Here is a 19,495-nt window from a genome sequence, read left to right as displayed (position 1 = left end):
GGACTCTGTAGTTGGTTCATTTGTTCATTCGCTTTTTTGTTGTGGCCCATTCGACCTGTCACAGGTGGCCGAGGCTCAAAACCAGTTTTGTACAAGTAGTTCTTCGACAGGGTTCCCAAAAGACCAACAGCCAACAGCCCAACGAACAGAAAAAAAACAAAAAAAAAATGCAGAACACAAAAACTTGTTTCCCAACCGCAAGACAAGCTGGAAAAGTAGAGAAAAACGATGGTGAAGGTTCGGAAACAAAGACGTGACCATGATGAAGCTGTTGGGGAAAAGGACGACTGAGTGTCGACTGTATATACACGTAGGCTGCCCGTCTCCCCGAGGAAATCAGCGGCTGGCAAAGTAAACTCAATTCGACTCAAGACCAGAATCAAAACAAACAACAATGGTCAAACAGAATCGAGCTGCAGAAAACCAGAAAACCAGAAAACCCAGAAACCCAAAACCAAATCCAAGTCCGAATCTTTGGTTGTCTCTTGTTTGATAAGCAACAAAGAGGGGCAATGTAAACAAGTTGAAAACTTTTAGCTGCGATGTTGATTTGAATGCTCCATACAAATATTATATTGTTATCATCGTCATCGTTGCATCTTCGTTGTCTCTGGTTGGACGTGCCTCTTGTGGCTTCCGGTCTTGAAAGAAATCAATAAAAATACGAAAACAAAACACAAAAATCCGGCAAAGTAAAGGGGAACGGAGAGCCCTTGAATGGCTATTGATCGTGTCATGGGCAGCCAAAGCCAGTCATTGTTGTGATTGTACCGGAGTATTTCATAAAGGAATTAACTGACAATCAGAACATCGGGGAATAATTTCAGAAGAAACGATTTGGAAATGCTCGTTTGGGCCGATCCGATTGGAGTCTATAAACGAGCCATTAAATTATTAGCTTTTGATTGGTGAGACATCAAAAAATGTCAAAGGGAGTTCCCAAAAAAATAACAAAAATAAGGTATTAAGTTGAAAGCAAAGTGAGGAATTTAATATCTTGCTTGTTTGGAAAATATTATAAATAACATAACAATTTAAGGCAATAGCAAGAAGAATAAATGACTTATTGTTAAATATATTCAATTTTTGGATAGTAGAGATAATTAAGTATAAAACAAATATAATAATGCATATTTTGATATGTTTGGAAATATAAGACAAAACTTTCAAATTAACAAAAAATGTTAGATTATATTATTTCCATAAAACTTAACATAAGCAAAGTATTAAATTGAAAACAAATTATTGGTTAGCCAGTAAACTCCCATCTTAAAAAATATCTGTTTGTTATTTAATTTATAATCTCCCATAAAATCTTGCATTTTTAAAAATATTTCTTGTACCATACCCAATCTCAGCAATGCTATTTGCAATCAACTAATTTTGCAATATCTTTTTCTCTCTCTTTGCAGGTAAGTTCACATGCGGAAAAATCGGAAAACTGCGAGGGGGTTGTCGTAAGTTTGTAGTGGTGGATACCATTAGCCAAATGGCATATTTATCTGGGTAGCATTAGTTTTCGTCGTGTGCGAGACAGCGAGAGGGAGCGAATCAGCAATTGTACAAATAATGGAGCCAGCAATCTTGATCTTTCACCAGCCACTGGGACAGCGTCTTCCATTCTGAAGAAAAAGATATTTCGAAGTTGCAGCGGCGACTGCGGCGGCGGATCAAAGTGGACTCGGACTGTGGACCGTGTGGATAGGATGGCTTGATAGCTTCGTTGTGGAACTTGCTGCCACTTCGCCACCGATCTCCCCACAGAGCTGTCCAAGATTTTTAATGATGATTTGCTATTTTTTCTCCGCCCGCGGCTCCAAGTCGCCTTGCCCAGGATCCTCGGTGTTCCGCTTTATTCAGTTATTCAGCCACTTCGATGTGCGACTTTGTGTGCGCCACAAACAATCAGAACGGATTAGTTTGTTAATCATTTTATTGTGTGGCAGGCCTCAGAATTCGATTGGCTTCGAGATGGAATTATTTTCGGCCTGGCACCGAAAAGGAGAATCGAATGAGAAATCGAATCCGAAAGTGGTTGAAAGGAATCCCAAACTTGAAATCATTCTTGATTAGGGAACACCAAATTTTACTTAAGTCCTCTTAAATATTTCCAGTTCTTTTTTAAGTGTTAGCCAAGTGAAACGCACGTTTAAAAATTGTTTTTTATTTAGCACACGCTATCTTATCTAGTTGAAGTGGCTAATTCTCCTCTGATAGTGATTGTGCAAGCCAACATTTTCTAATCTTAATCAGCAATCAGACAGTAGAGGCTTTTTCAATCATGGCAGAGTCACATAGGTCACAGTCTTCAGCTTCCATCTTCATTAATTTGCCACTATCTGGAAAATTCAATCAACTTTATAGAAAATATGTCTATTATGCAGCAAGGTTAAAGCCATCAGACCTGGCCAAAAACTTCCCAGCTCCGAACTGACTGCTGACCTTGGCAGGCCTTTCTCAATTAGTCATCGGGCATCCGCCCATCCTTGGGATAGGAAACTTTCACTGTTTTCTGGAGGCCAAGGAGGAGGAGAGGAAGCCCTCATCAATCATCAAATATTCCAATGCAAATTAGATGGAGGCACACGCCCACCTACTTGCATAATAAATCAGGAAATCATGTGACAACTGCTACAGTTTGCTTCTTTTGTGTAAACCCAACAAATGTCAAGAGTTGCAGTTGCAGGTTGCTGGTGTTGCTGCTGCTGTTGCTGTGGGGCATAAATCATTGGAAAGGTCAAAGTGCACACGCCTACGGCATGTTGCCGACACTAACACTAACACCAACACCAACACCAGAACACCAAAAGGCAGGGAACAACACATGGTCGCCCGATGTCTGCAACAATTGTCAAGTGGGCAGCAGCAACAGTCGTTGCTGTTGCAGCATGATTTATGCACAGCAGCAACACAGGCGTACAATTTCGGTGGCTGGTTGAATTTATTGAATTTTCGTAGTGGACACGAACAGAGCGACCTACTTTAGTCACCCACAATCAAGCGCATTTAATCGAAGGCCAACGGTCTTATCAAGTTGTGCTGGCCATTATCAGTTGCCTATCAGCAACCAGCAATTCCACCGCTAAAACGCTGGTTTTTCAATAAGTTTCGGTTGGAAAAACTCTTTTTCTGGCTGCCATTGAACTTGAACTTTGTTTTGTGTCTGCAAATTGCCAGCGATAAATTCAGCAATGCATCACTGGCAGCAGCAACTCCCCCGTCCGCCAGCAACATTGACAGTCAAATTAAAGTTGGCAATTTCGTTGTTGGTTCTGTTGTTGCCTTAGCCATTTAGCATATGGCCCCTTGCACCGACTGCCGACTGCCGGTTTTATCCCCTTCTATTCGTCGTTGGCTTTTTTTATTTCTGACTGCGTGTCGCTCGCAGCTGATGCATAACCGTTTTATGCTTCGTTGCCTTCAACGTGCAAATGAACTGCAGCAACAAGAGCAACAGCAGCAGCAACAGCAGCAACATCAGCAACATGAGCAACATCCACTACAGCAGCAACATCAAGCCCCCTTCTAAAGTTCAACTATTGCAGTTTGAGAGGCATTGGCCGGGGGTGTTTGGGGAAAACCAAACAAGCAAAAGCGTTGTTCGTTTTAAATTCAATATCTCTTTTTTTCTGGTTGCTTTTTAATTTCCCTTCTCATTTTGCAATTTTTGGTTGCCTTTAATGTTTGACATTTTGTGTTTAAAGCGTATTAGTTTGAACACTTAGCTTTAGGAAGAAGAGTGAACCCAATTATTTCAAGTAGCTTTGTAAGCTGATTAAAAATATATAACAGCATTATTTGTTTTAATTCAAACACAAATTATGTTATAAATGAAAAACCTGTTTGCTTTTTCCCAGAAATTTTATCAGCTTAAATTCCATGAAATAAAGGATTACAAATTGGTTTACTTTAAATTGCAAGTAAAAATATAATAAAAATTATGTTTATTATGCTATAAATGAAAACCCTTTTTGGTTTTTCCTAGAAAATTTTATCAGCTAAAATTCCATGAAATAAAATGGTACAAATTAGTCTACTTTAAATTGCAAGTAAACGCATAATTAAAATTGTTTCCACCATTAGTGGGTGGCGAACAAGTCTTCTCTTTAATCTCATGCCGCGTTGTATTTTAACCAATTTTTGCCACACAATGTTCTTGCCATTTACGGCTGCTACCGAAAGCTATCGAGGGTATAATTAAAATAATATTAAATACTTATCGCAGTTGGTACAGGACCGGAAAATAGAAGCTCGCTTAATGCCATAAAACCAACATTAGCATTGGCATGCGGTTAGTTAGTTCAGTGGACATTGGCATGACCTCATCGAAATTATAAGCTACCGGGCAAAACACACACCCGATTGAAAAATTGAAAACAAATAGGGAGACACATACACACATTGTTGCTAATTATTATTGCTAGATTTGCCGCAAATCTGTATTTCTGGCCCTCCCTCGAATTCTCACTTGTTTATTGATAACCATCTAGCACGTTTCGCTATTTAATTTGCCGCTCATTTATGCAAATTGCGATGGCACGCTCTGAGTTTTTTCCAGATGGAAATCCGTCATCGCTGAGATGAGGTTTTCCTGAGTTCAGGGTCAGTGTGAGGCAATCTTTTCATGGGCGAAGCTGAGTTCATGCCTGCCTCTTAAATAGCATCACTTGGAAGTGGTTGCCACTTTATGATCCAGCAGAAAAAGAAAATGGCTCGTTAATGCGGCTTAATTGTTGGGGGGTCGGTGGCACACAATCCTGCAGGTGCCGACTTATCCTGTGTGTGTCACGTTACTCATACGCACCGTAATCAATTTTTATGCCCGCCGCTTACGTGAGGTGGCAGCCAAACGAATCAGTATGCAGATACGGAGAAAGTTGAAAGGGTTCTCTCCTTAGAGGGTTACTACGTGATTTTTAAATGCGAATGTGTGGGGTATTTGGCTTAACACTTGTTGTGATCACGTTTGCAAATCCATAATTTAATTAGTCTGGTTCTGGTGCACTTGAAATTCGCGGCATGTCGCCCAATTTAATAACAATGAAAATGCCAAATTACTTGCTGAGGCATTTTACGATAAAAAGGGAAGTTTGCCTTTGAATTGATGGTCTCATCTACCCGGATTGAGCTCTTTCTTCATTACTTCCTTGGTAATTACAGAACATCCGCCCTGAGTCACCACTTCTCGCCACTCTCCACTGAATTTCTCTAATGGCACTCATCAACTTGATGCACATATATATTCGTATAGATATTATGGCATTTACCCAGACTTCTCTCTTCTTTATTTGTGGCCAGTCACGTTGGCTCATAAAAAATAAGCAACGATGGCGAAGTGCTGGCACAACAAAGCCCACGAAGTGACACAGGTTCTAAAGTTCACGCAGAGAAATGTGGGAATGTCTTGAGTTAATTGAAATTTAATTTACAGAAATGTTTTTATTTTAACAAATAAAAAAATAAATAAATACTTCTTGAGCTTCATGTCACATATAATTAAGTTTTGCTACCTTTTGCCATAAACTAATGTGTTAAAAATGTGCCTTAAAATGTAAAAACTTCTTTAAACAAATTTAATGTATAAATTTTGTATGCCTAAATAGTATCTGTTAAAAGAAAATGCCTTAAAAATGTGAAAACTTATTTAACATTGTTTGTATACATTTGGTGTGGCTAGGTAGTATAACTAACTATTAATTATGTGATGTGTTTAAAGAGCATTAATTGTTTGTCTATAAACAAACAAACTTATTGCTCAAAAATCTTCGAAGACTTCTTATTTCAATAATTATGGCTTCCCCTTATGAATTTAAATGCAGTCTCAGCACATAGAACTTTATGATGGACATATATATTTCACATAATCCAAGTCAATGTGCTTTAGTGTTAAACTTTTGGTCTTAAAATGAACCCAGGCGTACTAGATATATAACCATTAGGAAGTAGAAAATAGTTGACGTTCTCTGAGTGCACGTATCCCAGAGGAGAGACAGAAGTTTTGGAAAAGTTCTTAAGGCCCGGCTTAAAGCCCGGCTCCATGAGTCCGTGAGTCCATGAGTCATGTGGTCGAGGTGAGTTGCAAGTGGCGGGTGCAGCGCCTTGAATGCCAAACAGCCGCCGCACTTGGCCTCAGAATGCGAGGCACGAACGAGATGTGCTCAAAACGGGCGATGATGGATTGCACAGACAATAGACCTGGCCTAACTCCCTTCTCCTTCTTCTCCTCTTCTCCTCCTCCATTTCAGGCCCATGTGGTGACCGCCTTCGAGCAGTCGCTGTCCAACATGACCAACCGACTGCAGCAACTGACGGCGACGGCGGAACGCAAGGACGGCGAGCTGACGGACATGCGCCAGACCATCGAGCTGCTGCGGAAACAGTCCATCCAGGCGGGCCTGACTACGGCCCACATGCAGAGCATGGGTGTGCAGACGCAGGGTCAAGGTCAGGGGCAGGGTCAAGGTCAGGGGCAGGGTCAGGCGGGGTCAGACCAAAAGCCACCGCATTCCGGCTCACAGCGCCCCATCAACCCCAATCCGAATGGCTCGATGACCGTGGGAATGCAGCGACAGCACAGCACCGACTCCATGTGCTCCCTGAACTCCATCAGCTCCGGCTGCTCGGCGGCGCAGGACAAGAACAAGGCCAACAAGAAGAAGGGCTGGCTGAGGAGCAGCTTCACCAAGGCCTTCTCCCGCAACGCCAAGATCTCGAAGACGAGTCGTCATGTGGGCCATCACCATCATCACGGCAATCACTCAGAGTTGGGCTCCGGATCCGGATCCGCATCCGGTAAGCTATCCCTGGCCAATGGTCATGGTGAGCCCTTGGGCCTGGCCTCCTTGGCCACCCAGCCGGCTCCTCCGCTGCCCAACAGCAAACAGAGCAGTCCCGCCAAGACGCTCACTCTGATCGACAATGCCAAGCCCATCGATGCCATCGAGCAGGAGGAACTGCAGGTGGAGGAACTCAAGAAGCAGCTGCGCGAGAAGGATCTTGTGCTCACGGACATACGGCTGGAGGCTTTGAGCTCGGCCTCCCAGCTGGAGAGCCTCAAGGAGATGATGAACAAGATGCGGGCCGAGATGATGTCGCTGAAGCACAACAACGAGCGGCTCCAGAAGCTGGTGACCACGCGATCGCTGGCCGGATCGGAGGCCAGCTTGGGCCAGGCCATCAGTCCGAATGGTTCGGTGGCTGGCAGCTCGGAGGTGTCCCGTCGATACTCCCTGGCGGATGGCAGCAATCGCCCGCCCATGGAACTGCCGGCTCGTCTCAGCGAGGAACTGGAACTGGAGGAGGAGTGCTTGCCACCGGCTCCGGCCCCCGAACCTCCGCCGCCGCCGGCTCCGAATGGCGTGGGTGCGGCACCCTTGAGTCCCAGTACCCACATTGACCTGACGCCACCACCGCCCGCCCTGGAGGCCGCTCCGCTGGCCAGTCCCGTGCACATGGCCAGTGCCACCGAGGAGCTGGCCGATGTGTGCGACGGCAAGAAGATAGCCATTGCGTGTTATTTGGGCCAGCCGGAGGCCTTTGCCAAGTACTGCGAGGAGCTGCAGGAGCTGGACGGCTTCTATGCCAATGGCCACGAGGCGGATGCGCAATCGCAGAGCGAGCGGAAGTCGAACTATGCCAGCGCCAGCGCCAGCTGCAACGAGTTCGTCATCGCCTGCACCTACATATCCGGCAAGACGACGTGGCAAAACCTGGACTACGTGGTGCGCAAGACCTTCAAGGACTATGTGGCACGCATCGATCCGGGCACCAATCTGGGCCTCAACACGGACTCCATCACCTCGTACCATCTGGGCGAGGCGAAGCGGGGTCCCGAGATGGGCTTCCCGGAGCTGCTGCCCTGCGGCTACATCGTGGGCAGTGTGCGAACCCTGTACATCTGCCTGCAGGGCGTGGGCAGCCTGGCCTTCGACAGCCTCATCCCGCGCAGCATCGTCCACCGGTACATCAGTCTGCTCACGGAGCACCGCCGCCTGATCCTCTGCGGCCCCAGTGGCACTGGCAAGTCCTATCTGGCCCGGCGACTGGCCGAGTTCCTGGTGGCCCGCGCGGCCAGGGGCAATCCCTCGGAGGCCATTGCCACGTTCAAGTAAGTTTCTTAAATATTGTCCGAAAGTTGAGTTTAGAATCAACTGATTTTTATTGACTCGTTTAAAAAAGCTCAGCTCGAGTAGATCACAAACAAACAATAAAATTAAGCTCACCCTTAGTTGAACCAAAATAGTTTAATACTTGCTAGTCAGGCAAAAAAAAGCTTTTATTATAACACTTTTATATATTTATTGAAAAACTCTTTAATCTTTTATTTTTTGTATCCGCGAGAATTCTTTAGTTAAATTAGTTCTATAAATTATTAAAGGCGGGAACGAATAATGTACTAAACATCTGACTATTGATTTCCACATTTTATGAACTACTACTATTGACTAATGTAAATATCTGATTATTGAATTCAAAATTTAATACATAATACTTGAATAAAATGTGGGAAATACACGATTTAAAACAGTTCTTTTTTGATTTTATATTAATTTTATTTCAGTTAAATATTATTATAAATTAAATGATCACATTTTAAAATTAATTTCGAAAATAGTAAAGATGCTGTATTTTAATATTTTCATATTTAAAGCAACTAAATACAGCAGTAGATATTGTCGGCATCTATCATAGAAAATAAATATAATAACAATGAAAATATATCCCGAAGTTTATTTTGAAGTTTTCTAATTTCATGATTTCAACGAGTCCTTTATTTCAACCTAATCCAATGAATCGAACATTTGTGTGAGCTGATATAGGCTGGGGGCTCTTCGAGTTCAATCGTGCAGGGATCTATTATCCATTATCCATTATCCGTTTTAGTTAATTAACCCATCTTTCTGTTCCTCCAGTGTTGACCACAAATCCTCGAAGGATCTGCGTCAGTATCTGGGCCACATTGCCGAACAGGCGGCCATTGCCAACGGCGCCTCGGAGCTTCCCTCTGTGATCATTCTGGACAACCTGCACCATGCCTCCGCCTTGGGCGATGTCTTCTCCTGTCTCCTGAGCGCCGGACCGGCCAACAAGCTGCCCTGCATCATTGGCACCATGTCGCAGGCCACGTGCAACACCACCAACCTGCAGCTGCACCACAATTTCCGATGGGTAAGCGTTTGTTAAGTCTATCAAATCACTTGAAAATTAATTTAACCATACTTATATATGCCAGGTACTCACGGCTAATCACATGGAGCCCGTGAAGGGATTCCTCGGACGCTTCCTGAGACGTCGGCTCTTCCAGCTGGAGCTGCAGACGCAGCATCCGCAGCCGGAACTTGCGGCAGTGCTGGCCTGGTTGCCCTCCGTGTGGCAGCACATCAATCGGTTTCTGGAGGTGCACAGCTCCAGCGATGTGACCATCGGTCCGAGGCTGTTCCTCGCCTGTCCGCTGGATCTGAAGGACTCGCAGGTGTGGTTCACGGACATCTGGAACTACCACCTGTCGCCGTATCTCGTGGAGGCCGTTCGTGAGGGTGTCCAGCTCTATGGAAGACGAGGTGGCGCCTGGAACGATCCCTCCGCCTTCATCCGGAACTCCTATCCCTGGCCCTACGGTCCGGACTCGGTGCCCCCATTGCGACAGATCAATGCCGAGGATGTGGGACTCGAGGGCGTGGCCCTGACCAACGGGGAGCAACAGGATCCCTTGGTAGGTTAATAGTTGTTTTCCTATAACTTTTAGTTAATTAAACGACTTAATCGACAGCTCAACATGCTGATGCGACTGCAGGAGGCGGCCAACTATTCGGAGGCTCAGGATCAGGAGTCCGATTGCGCCAGTCTGGACTCGAATGTCACGCCCGACAGTTCCGCCGGAGCCGAGTAGAAAGCCATATGATCGAACCACTTCACTACATGCCAAATTCAGATGGACTAACTGAGAGGAACGCGCTGGCCGAGAACTAATCCAGCTTACTACTTTTCCCCGCACAAATGAGACTTCTTGCACTACTTTCGCGGCGAGGTTCAAAAGCAGTTCCAAGAGCTTTCCATTTGCACCGTAGAAACCAACCCATTTCTAACCACTCCCCCTGCCATCTAGAGTAAATTGCACTTTTTAGCGCACTTGTTAAAAATGCAAATTGTCCAAGCCCAAAAAAAACCTCATATCGAAGCACTACCAACCTAAAAATAAAATCTTGGCCCCAGCTGCGTATCCAAATGCCCGAACTTGAGAGAACAAACCTTAGCTAACATGAAATGTTAAAGAAAAGTAAATCCATAGAAAGGAAATTGTACATATATATAACACAAACTAAATCCCCATATGCTTAAGTGTGTGAAACTGTCCGGCGGTTTAGACTTTTTATACCCTTTATCCAAGCCCAGAGCCGGCAGATCATATATAATTAAATTGCAACTAATATCTAACTCTACTGTAAATGTAGCTTTAAGTTTTTGCTACTACCAATTTACATGATATGTATAGTTGAAGTTAATGGAAAAAGCTTTCACTTTAGTTTAATTATTTGCGTAATTATCATTAAATATTGTTACAAACATATTGCATATTTATAAAACACAATGAAGCAAAATACCATTTAAATATTTATTATGCCAAGCCGCGCTTAAACACAGGAATACGCGAAAGTGAATACGTAATGCCCCATCCTCGATAAAATAGCTAAATTACCGACACACCAGAACCCAATCGGAAGGTAAAAACATATACTACCAATACAAGCAGTAAAACTATATGATACGATAAAGCAAATTATGTGTCTCTGTCTAATTTAAATGTGTGCATTTATGAGATATGACATCAAATCAAAATAAAATATAATATCAAACATAACTTGTAGCTTATTTTCTTATCAGCGGAAAAAATTGCGTTGTTGACTGGGTTTTCAATCACAAGAGGAAAATCCATACTTTTTATTTGAATAATCCGCCATTTTTCGATATTTCTTCCCGACTATCGATATTTGTGAAGTGACTGGGGTCACAGCATGCATCGATTGGTTTTTTTTTCTGGCATAATCGATAGTATCTAATAAACAGCGAATAAGTAGCTAGATTTTTTTTTGCAACGTTTGCAAGCAAATTTGTTAAGATTAAAAACAATGATATACAAACATAAATTTCACTGACAATTTTACTTTTAAAATTTTAAAACAATTAATGGTATATTAAAATATACAAAATGGTATAAAAGTATATTTTAGATAGCTGGACGGTATATTTTATCGATAACACCACGGTCACACTGATTATTTAGCAGCGAGTCGAAGTAGGTAAAAGTGCAAAGAAAATAAGTTTAAATAGCGTAAATTGGATAAAATCAGTGAGCAAACGAATATAATTAGTGATAAGGAAGATGCACATGCCATGTTGTTGTATAAAACCCTGCTGCCACCGGTTTACAAGCGGTTTTCCGTCAAATTAAGCCGCCCACCGATTACACAACAACTGTGGTGGCAATGAAAAATGGGAAAATTATGCGGCTATAATGCCACCCACAGCACGAAATCGAGGGAAATAAACGACATAGAGACTTACTTGGAGTTTTGAATAACCGGCGCATTACGGAAATGGATTTAATCAGTTATCACGTAGTCCTCCAGCTGTTACATAACCTCCAACTGACTGAGTTCTATATGTCCCATCGCAGACCCCGTGAGAAATTGGGTCTGACTAACATAGTTTTATATAAAGTAAAACTTTTATAACTCGAACGTAATTGATGGCCCTTATAAGTAAAATGGTTCAAATTCACTTGTTTCTCGGTATTTGTTATTGGCAAATAGTGGTACGATTTCTGCAAATAGTGGTACGAGTCTTATCATCTTCATTGCAGACCCCTTGAGAAATTGACACATAGACCTATAAACTAACCATAAACTATATCTTCGATTGCAGATTCCTTGAGAAAATGGCCCTGAGACTAATCAACAGCGCTGTTCTGCGCCAGCTGGCTTCCCAGCTGCCCAAGAGCGCCCAGGTGGGCAGCGTGGTCGGCGTCCACACCCTGGACAAGATCGGCAAGCGGGAGATCGTTGGCTACGGCTGGAACGGCACCGCCTGCTACGCAGATCGCGTGGACTACCCCATGCCCGCCGTCCGTTTCCGTGAGCCCAACAACGAGATCAACGCGCTGCGCACCAAGGAGCAGGGCGACTGGAAGAAGCTGAGCCGCGAGGAGATCAAGGCCCTGTACCGCGCCAGTTTCTGCCAGACCATCGCTGAGGTCCAGGCTGGAACCGGTGAGTGGAAACTGCATCTGGGCGTTGCCCTGCTCTTCAGCGCCGCTGCCATCTGGGTGGCCGTCCTGATGAACCTCTTCGGTGAGTTCTTGTTGGATACTCCATAGTGGTATACCCTTGCTAATCAGCCCATTCTTTGCAGTGTACGATGAGCTGCCCGTCACCTTCGACGAGGAGCACCAGAAGGCCCAGCTGAAGCGCATCATCGACCTGGAAATGAACCCCGTCACCGGCTTGACCTCCAAGTGGGACTACGAGAACAATAAGTGGAAGAACTAAGTCCGCTACCGTTTAATTATTCCGCTATTTTGTGTGTGATTAAGTTAGCCGACTTCTATGTGTATTAAGTGGAAGCAAGATAGTCGAAATTAAAGTTATGGCTGCTGCCTAAACTAAACCAACTTGAAAGTACCATCATGTTCAGTTTCTGAAAATCAAGCAATCAATCTGCATGATCATTGGTAATGAAGTCCCTTATTCAGAAACAGTAAGAGAGACTATAGATTATAAAACCCTTTATTATTTGTTTGCAAATCGTATGCTTATAGCTACAAACGTGCATCTACAAATTCGGTTCGGGTTTGTGTTTATGATGCCTGGAGCGCCTGTGTTTTGAGGCTAGACCCTTTGATGTTTTCATTATCTCGTGCAGTACGACCTCCAATGCATGGTAGAAATCTGGATTATCTTTAATTTTGTCCTTGAACTTTCGGTAAATTTTCAAAGCTGCTGGTTTTAGTTCAGGCGTCAACTGGGATCTCTCTGCTTCGGTTCTAAAATAAAGTAACGATTAAGTGTCATCACTCGAAATATAACGATAATGGGTGCAACCTACATATAACCCTTTTCTTTTACCGCCTTGATCACGGACACGATTTTTTTAGCATTGCTAACAATTTTCTGGCTGTTATGGCCATGGCCTTTTTTCTCTTCCGAAGAGGTCCAGTCCTGGAGCTCGTCCTTCTCTTTTTGAGAAAGATGTGTTTTCCTTAAAGAGAAATAATTCTTGGATTACAGGATAATCGCAATTAAGGAATGCTATACCTTGTTTCTTTTAGATCTTTGGGTGGAGAATCTCCCAGCGTTTTCTCGTTGCCCGCTCTGGCTTTGGCGTAATTCGGGTCCTTTCCCGGATCCGAGTCTCGTTCATAGCTGAAAGGCGTACGAAGGCATAGCAAGAATATGTATCCTTGAACTCGGACGGATCCAGTACTTACTGTTTGTACCAATCATATCCCTCATATGGCGGTCTATGGAGATTGTGGGAACGCTGGTGACGGCTTCGGTCATTCGGCGAGTGTTCCTGGTTGGCTCTGCAGTCCACGTAGACGAGGAGAAATAGCAGACATCCGAGGATCGCCAAGTGATTAAGTCTTGATCCCATTACAGTCATTTTTAAAGTGACAACTTTACACAATTTAATATGGACATGAAGTACGAATGGAACCAATTGATTTCTAGTGTCAGAGATTCGATTTAATCCATTGGAATGATATACCATTTGTTAGTACAAATGCCGTGCAGTCTTTTTAACTTTTTTTATTGAAAATATTTTGTTACAACTATATGATCTTTTTATTAATTTATGTATTATTTAAAGTTTTTTTTTTATTATTGTGATAAAATAGATTTATTTATTTATACTTGCAATAAGCTCAATTGTATTTAATCTATTTTGTTGCAATTAAGCTTTGTATGATCAAAACTTTCTTTTTAATTAGAATGGTAAAACAGATTCCAGTAACTAATAGCCAAGTAATTATTTGGAAAGTTCATTTTTTTTTATGAATGGAAATTTAAAACAATTGCTTAGTAACAATTACATTGAAAAACTGATTTGTAACTAAGGGAATTATTTTCATGAAGTGTTTAGTGAGTGAAGGCTACCCGATGTATCAATTATACATGCGGAACATTTAAAATGGCCAATTAATCAGTGATCCACACATATAGATGGACAAGGTTTCCGCTTCCCATTGTTTGATGAAAACTGAGACATTTTTATATGTACGTAGCTTTGTGAATGATTTTTGTAACGGGGCAACAGAGATTGCATGCAATTTCGACCTTGCCAACGGGTCTTCAGCGGCTTTCCTTTTCCATAAAAAATATAAATATTAAAGCATCAAAATTCCCATTCAATTTCTTTAGAATTTTATTTAGCAAAACAACAAACCAACAACCGCATTGTAGGCAAAAGAACACAAAAACTATTACTTGGCAATATTTTTTTTACAGTGACAAAAAAAAACTGCGTGTCATCTAATTAAATTCGTCATGTTTCAATTTCTGAGTAATATCGTATAGGGTGTCTCCCTTTTTTTTAGTAAAATTACCTACCAACAGAGTCTTATTCAATCCCGCAGTAAAATTCCAAAAATCGCTCTTAAAATAATAAGAAAATAATGTTTACCATTTGAAAAAAAAAATTTTTTTTAGGGAAAAAACTATAAAAATTCTCAAAACTTAAAAAAAAATTTCTATTTCTATATTCTAAAATTTGAAACATGTGTTTTTAACCACAAATTTGTGAACTTGCATTATTTTTTTTTTTTGACTATAAGTCTCTCTAAAATGGAAAATAGATTGACTCTGGACTTGTTTCCTGGATTTTGTTTTATTAGAATAACCATTAAAAGTAAGACATAGGGTCACGATTTTCAAGGGGTCATAAGAGCTGATGTGAAAGCGTCGTTCCAGTGGGCCCAATACTTCTCAGTCTTCAAATTGTGGAAGCCATCGTGCGCTCGAACGTGTCGTAGACCTGGTCTATGTTTTCCTGGCTTAACAAATGGGTCTCCTGCATTTTCTGGAACTTTTACGGGTTGCTTGGTAGATTCAGTAATGGTGGTCTCATCAGGCGTGGTGGTTTCTGCGGTGGTCACTGGAGAAGTTTCCCCCGTCAATTCTGTGGTTGCTGCTGACTCAGTCGTAGTGACAGGGGTTTCCTGAGCCTCTAGACCGGCTACCAAGAAGAGAACAACTCCGATCTTGGAGACAAAGAATATATGCGATTATGTGTGCAAAAAAGAGGAAATACCCCTCACCAGTTTAAGTTTAGGTATCGCCATATCAACGTCACACCTGATACACATACTTTGGCGAAACCAGCCGAGCCAATTGGGCAAAGCCACCTTTTATAGTCGCTGCGCAGGTTGAATTGATTACAGCTGCTCGAAATCGATTGGATGGATGGGTTGCTGCCTGTTTTTACGGGCAGAACAAATTCTCTTTGTGACCAACTGATAGTCGCCGATCTCTGTAAGCATGATGAACGCAGTCCGGGAAATTCCGGGCAGACGCATCCAACACCTGATGCCGACGGGTTTTTGCGAGAGAGAGAGAGAAATTGCTGATGGCTCTGGGGCTTAGTTTAATTATGGGCTTACCTATTTCCATAATTGTGGGCGATTCTGGGGAACTATATAAGTTGGCTCCGACCGGCAGATACCAAGCAGTTCTCGCCTAGCCTTTGCCAGCTGCAGTTAATCGATTGAGATGTTCATCAAACTCCTGCTCATCAGTCAGGTGGGTGCCAGATCTTGACAAGACCACAACAGTTCATTAGCGTTTTTATTTACTAATTATATATTTTACCTAATTCTAGCTTCTGGCGCTGAGCTATGCCCAGTTGTCGCTCGAGGAGGCTAAAAAACAAATCGATGCCTCAGTGTACAGTGACGAGGAGACTGGCGATGATGCAAACTTGGCGGAGCCACATAGTCCTCCAGCTTACCAGCCCCAACATCCACCCCAGTTGCCGCCCCATCATCCACCCCGGTACCAGCCCCAGGATCCGCATAACTACGAGCCCCATCATGATCCCCACAAGAAGGTGACGACCACAACGACCACTCCTCAGCCGGAAACCACCACGCCCAAGTTGGAGCAGGAAGGTGAGGGCACCGTTGCTCCCGACGATGGTTTGTCCCAGCTGGACGATGGCTTGCAGCAAAACAACGATGGCTCTGCCCTGCCAGAGTCCACCACCACTCCGGAGCCGACCACCACAACCACCACCACCACGACGACTCCAAAGTCAACGACGACTCCAGAGCCAACGACGACTCCAGAGCCTACGACGACTCCCAAGCCTCATAAGCACGAGCCACATCCCCATCCGTACCCCTACCCTCAGCTGTACCCCCATCCCTATCCGCAGCCGCAGCCGCACCCGCATCCCTATCCTTATCCCTATCCTGGACTTGTGTTCACTCCAACGGGACCTAAACCTGCACCTCCGCCGGACGCTTCGGCCACTCCCAAAGGAGACAAGGAAAAGGAAAAGGACAGCCCCGAGCTGAGTGGATACCCCTCGTACCCGACCTTCAGATCGCCCTACTCCCCCTACCAGCCACCTGTTTTCCACCAGCCCCATTGGCCCAGCTTCCAGGGATACGGTCCTAGGCCCCAATTTGGACACCCTCACAATCACGACGATGATGAATCCGGCGAGGATGCGCACAAGGACAAGTCCGGCGAAGACAACAAGGAAGAGGATGAGGATGTGGCTCTGAAACCACCAGGATACGGCTACCCCCAAGTCTACCTCGTTCCCCGAAGACCAGTGATCACTGTACCCAGCTATCCGCGACCGGGTGGCGGATACGGTTCGTCCTACGGCTATGGGCGCTACTAAATACTCCGTGCTAAACACTGTGAAAAAAACCTTGAGTCAAGAAAGTTATTGTTGAATTTATATTATTTCATTCTTGAAATGTACTTCCTAACACATTATTAAATACTCTTTAAATTATAATTTCTGAGTCTTTTACTTTTCTTGTATACCTTTAAAAAAAATTTAATTTAAAGCAACTATTGCTTTCCTGTTAAAAAAAATTTCTTTATAAAGAATGATGGAAAAAGATTTTCTATTTTAAAAATTTAGACTTTTCATTTCATTTCTAAGTTTTTTGATTAATTCATTGAGAAAGTGTTAGCCCTAAATTTTGCATTAACTTTGCTGCCAGTATTTCATGTGCTCGTTTCAAGATTAGATTCGAAAAAACGATTATGGCGAATTTGCGCATATGAGCGAATTAACTTATTGATTTCTGATTTCTAATTTCCTTGTCGTGTATTCCCCGGGCTGATAACCCCGGGCCCCGACTCTCTCACCTTGGTGATTTCCAGTCGGGCGGGTTGAGATCGTCGGTGCATTTAATTGCAGCGCATTCCACCCAGTCAACTCATAGTTCCGTCGATCGTCGGAAGCTCGAGACGTAAGTGGCTGTCGAGATCTGTCGAGATGTTGCCGCTCCAATTCGTTCTATTTGCCTATCTGTTCTTCGCCCAGGGGGTGAGTTAAAGTCGACGGATTGTAGAATTTTCACTTCAATGCCTCTGAAATCTTTCAGCTTTGCCACACGCTGCCACAGCCCAAGGTAAGTTGATTTGCTCTCGTATCTAAGGTTATATGCAAACGCAATGTTTCATATTTTCAGGCGAGAACTGCACGCGATACATCTAATATACCCACGCATCTGTTCAAACCAGTAGGAGAAAAGTCAAACAACGAAAAGATTTCCAATAGATCTTTCTTAAACGGAAATGGCACAACATTGGTTGATCCAGAGGATGATGGAGTGGAGTTTCTAGAGGTGATATATATGTATATATACATATATATATTCCTGTTGCTTACTAATTTTCTTAATATCATTATCTCTTTAGAGAGGTAGCGCAGAAGTGGAAGAAGTAACCAGCTCTTATGAAGACGAAGACGTCCGTTCCAACCGATTTCGACCTCCACCTCGACCATATTTTCCTCAGAACTCACAAGGGAATATTGGCCCTATTCGCAGAGTTGGTGTAAATTTGTAATAGTAGAACCCGGTGATTTATGATTAAACTCTTTCAGCCGCCCCAATACGGGAATGGTTTCCCAACGGACTACAGTGAAGACCCCAGGGGACAATTTCGTGGAGGCAGCAGCTTAAACAATAGGCCCTTCATAAATTCACCGAACTTCCCGAACCGCTTTGCTGAACCGCAATACGGCAGCCAAGACACACCTTCGTGGGTATCTAGATCGGTAAGAACATTATATCTTGTTCATTGCCTTCGTAAACTTATTGTCTCCTTTGCAGATCCCCGTACCATTAGGTAACTCCATGATCCCTTTATTTTCTGGAGGTCCTAGTTCTTCCCTGGGTCAGAGTGGTCCCAATGGTCGCAATGGTCCTATTACTTCTGGAGGCTCTTCGAACAACTTCTACCGCACGGAGTCCTACAGCTACACCTCCGATGGCAGAGGACCGCCACAGGTCGAGCGGAATGTCTACGATTCCCGCGATGGACTCGGAGCTTCTTTCCGTAACTTTTAGCAAATCCCCATTCGAATAGCCTTCGAAAATTTACTATAAAAAATAAAAAACTAAGCTCGTAATAGAAACAAATCGATTTTCCCCCTCTCACCACTTGCTGATAAGTGATGATTTTTGACTTCCAGTATCACTAGTTACTGACGATTTAATTTGCATTAGCAAGACTTCAAAAATTAGAATTTTGCGTCTAAAATATGAATTGTGCATTATTTATTAAATAAACAATAAAATCAAAAATTTCAAAATTCTCTTTTACGGTTGAAAAGATTTGTTGGAGAAGGACAAATCTGAAAATTGTAAAAAGTGTATTTATTTAGTCGAATGCTTTTGTGGGTTGAAAGTCGATCGTTACGATTTTGTTTAGCTCGTTAAGACGTTTTTTGTTTCATAGATAAAAAAAGCACAAAGATCAGTCAATCAGTACTTTAAATGTTTGTTTTCTTAAATTTTTAATTTAAATTTCATTCTAATTGTGATATCAGGTTCCGATGGACCTTCGATACCTTGCCGAGAGTAATAAATCCCTCATTTCTTACGTCATTCGTACACTAAGTTGTAAACAAAAACAAGCCTGTTTAATAAAAAGTTAGTATTTGTGAGATCGGCATCAAATTACAATTTGTTTTTTGCCTGTGCCGAACGTGACACTACTTATACAAATTATGCCCTCTGGATTATTCACCTTTGTATTTGCATTGTCGGTAGGTGAAAACCATATACTTTGTAATTTTTTAGTTGAATAGTTATCATCTTCAGTTGGCATCCGCTACGCCAAAGGGAGACAGATATCGGAAATTATTCAGAAATTTAGAAAGGGGTTACATCATAAAAACTACAAATATGGATCCAAAATTACAAACCAATTTTTTTATGAAGATTTTTAGAGACCAAAGCCACAAGACT

The 19,495-nt window shown here is 42.8% G+C and overlaps 6 protein-coding genes across 7 annotated transcripts in view; 4 read left to right on the top strand and 2 right to left on the bottom strand.

Moving 5' to 3' along the window:
• LOC108138728 (protein sickie) overlaps nucleotides 1-10,858 on the top strand; it is a 151,537-nt gene extending 140,679 nt beyond the window's left edge. The window contains 4 exon segments of the mRNA XM_017261095.2: nucleotides 6,246-8,107; nucleotides 8,913-9,168; nucleotides 9,233-9,712; nucleotides 9,770-10,858. Of these exon segments, the coding sequence (XP_017116584.1) occupies nucleotides 6,246-8,107; nucleotides 8,913-9,168; nucleotides 9,233-9,712; nucleotides 9,770-9,889 (2,718 nt within the window). The 3' untranslated portion in view covers nucleotides 9,890-10,858.
• Nucleotides 10,859-11,243: 385 nt separating this feature from the next.
• Nucleotides 11,244-12,667, top strand: LOC108139068. Of its 2 annotated transcripts, none has more exons than XM_017261688.1 (3): nucleotides 11,244-11,293; nucleotides 11,923-12,347; nucleotides 12,409-12,667. In XM_017261688.1, the coding sequence occupies exons 2-3, from the start codon at nucleotides 11,936-11,938 to the stop codon at nucleotides 12,543-12,545; spliced, it is 549 nt and encodes a 182-aa protein (XP_017117177.1). In that variant the 5' UTR covers nucleotides 11,244-11,293; nucleotides 11,923-11,935; the 3' UTR covers nucleotides 12,546-12,667. The 2 variants fall into 2 exon arrangements, with proteins under 2 accessions (XP_017117177.1, XP_017117178.1); XM_017261689.2 differs by having other exon boundaries at nucleotides 11,278-11,297.
• Nucleotides 12,668-12,828: 161 nt separating this feature from the next.
• On the bottom strand, nucleotides 12,829-13,672 carry LOC108139067. Its single transcript, XM_017261687.2, has 4 exons — nucleotides 13,484-13,672; nucleotides 13,311-13,418; nucleotides 13,102-13,254; nucleotides 12,829-13,039 (listed from the first exon to the last, which is right to left on the bottom strand). Exons 1-4 carry the CDS (start codon nucleotides 13,657-13,659, stop codon nucleotides 12,829-12,831), a joined length of 648 nt encoding a protein of 215 aa, XP_017117176.1. The 5' UTR covers nucleotides 13,660-13,672.
• A 1,192-nt stretch (nucleotides 13,673-14,864) lies between these two features.
• LOC108139065 lies at nucleotides 14,865-15,728 on the bottom strand. Its single transcript, XM_017261686.2, has 3 exons — nucleotides 15,656-15,728; nucleotides 15,314-15,578; nucleotides 14,865-15,256 (listed from the first exon to the last, which is right to left on the bottom strand). The coding sequence occupies exons 2-3, from the start codon at nucleotides 15,359-15,361 to the stop codon at nucleotides 14,927-14,929; spliced, it is 378 nt and encodes a 125-aa protein (XP_017117175.1). The 5' UTR covers nucleotides 15,362-15,578; nucleotides 15,656-15,728; the 3' UTR covers nucleotides 14,865-14,926.
• On the top strand, nucleotides 15,678-17,025 carry LOC108139064 (extensin). Its single transcript, XM_017261685.1, has 2 exons — nucleotides 15,678-15,794; nucleotides 15,874-17,025. Exons 1-2 carry the CDS (start codon nucleotides 15,765-15,767, stop codon nucleotides 16,903-16,905), a joined length of 1,062 nt encoding a protein of 353 aa, XP_017117174.1. The 5' UTR covers nucleotides 15,678-15,764; the 3' UTR covers nucleotides 16,906-17,025.
• Nucleotides 17,026-17,468: 443 nt separating this feature from the next.
• Nucleotides 17,469-18,837, top strand: LOC108139078. Its single transcript, XM_017261701.2, has 6 exons — nucleotides 17,469-17,565; nucleotides 17,624-17,650; nucleotides 17,711-17,866; nucleotides 17,940-18,071; nucleotides 18,127-18,300; nucleotides 18,356-18,837. The coding sequence occupies exons 1-6, from the start codon at nucleotides 17,515-17,517 to the stop codon at nucleotides 18,590-18,592; spliced, it is 777 nt and encodes a 258-aa protein (XP_017117190.1). The 5' UTR covers nucleotides 17,469-17,514; the 3' UTR covers nucleotides 18,593-18,837.
• Nucleotides 18,838-19,495: the final 658 nt, after the last annotated feature.

The sequence above is a fragment of the Drosophila elegans genome, unplaced genomic scaffold, assembly GCF_018152505.1.
Source record: "Drosophila elegans isolate 14027-0461.03 unplaced genomic scaffold, ASM1815250v1 contig_814, whole genome shotgun sequence".
Taxonomy (NCBI): Eukaryota; Metazoa; Arthropoda; class Insecta; order Diptera; family Drosophilidae; genus Drosophila; species Drosophila elegans.
The sequence above is the reverse complement of the archived record's forward strand: the minus strand, read 5'-3'. Positions and strand labels throughout refer to the sequence as shown.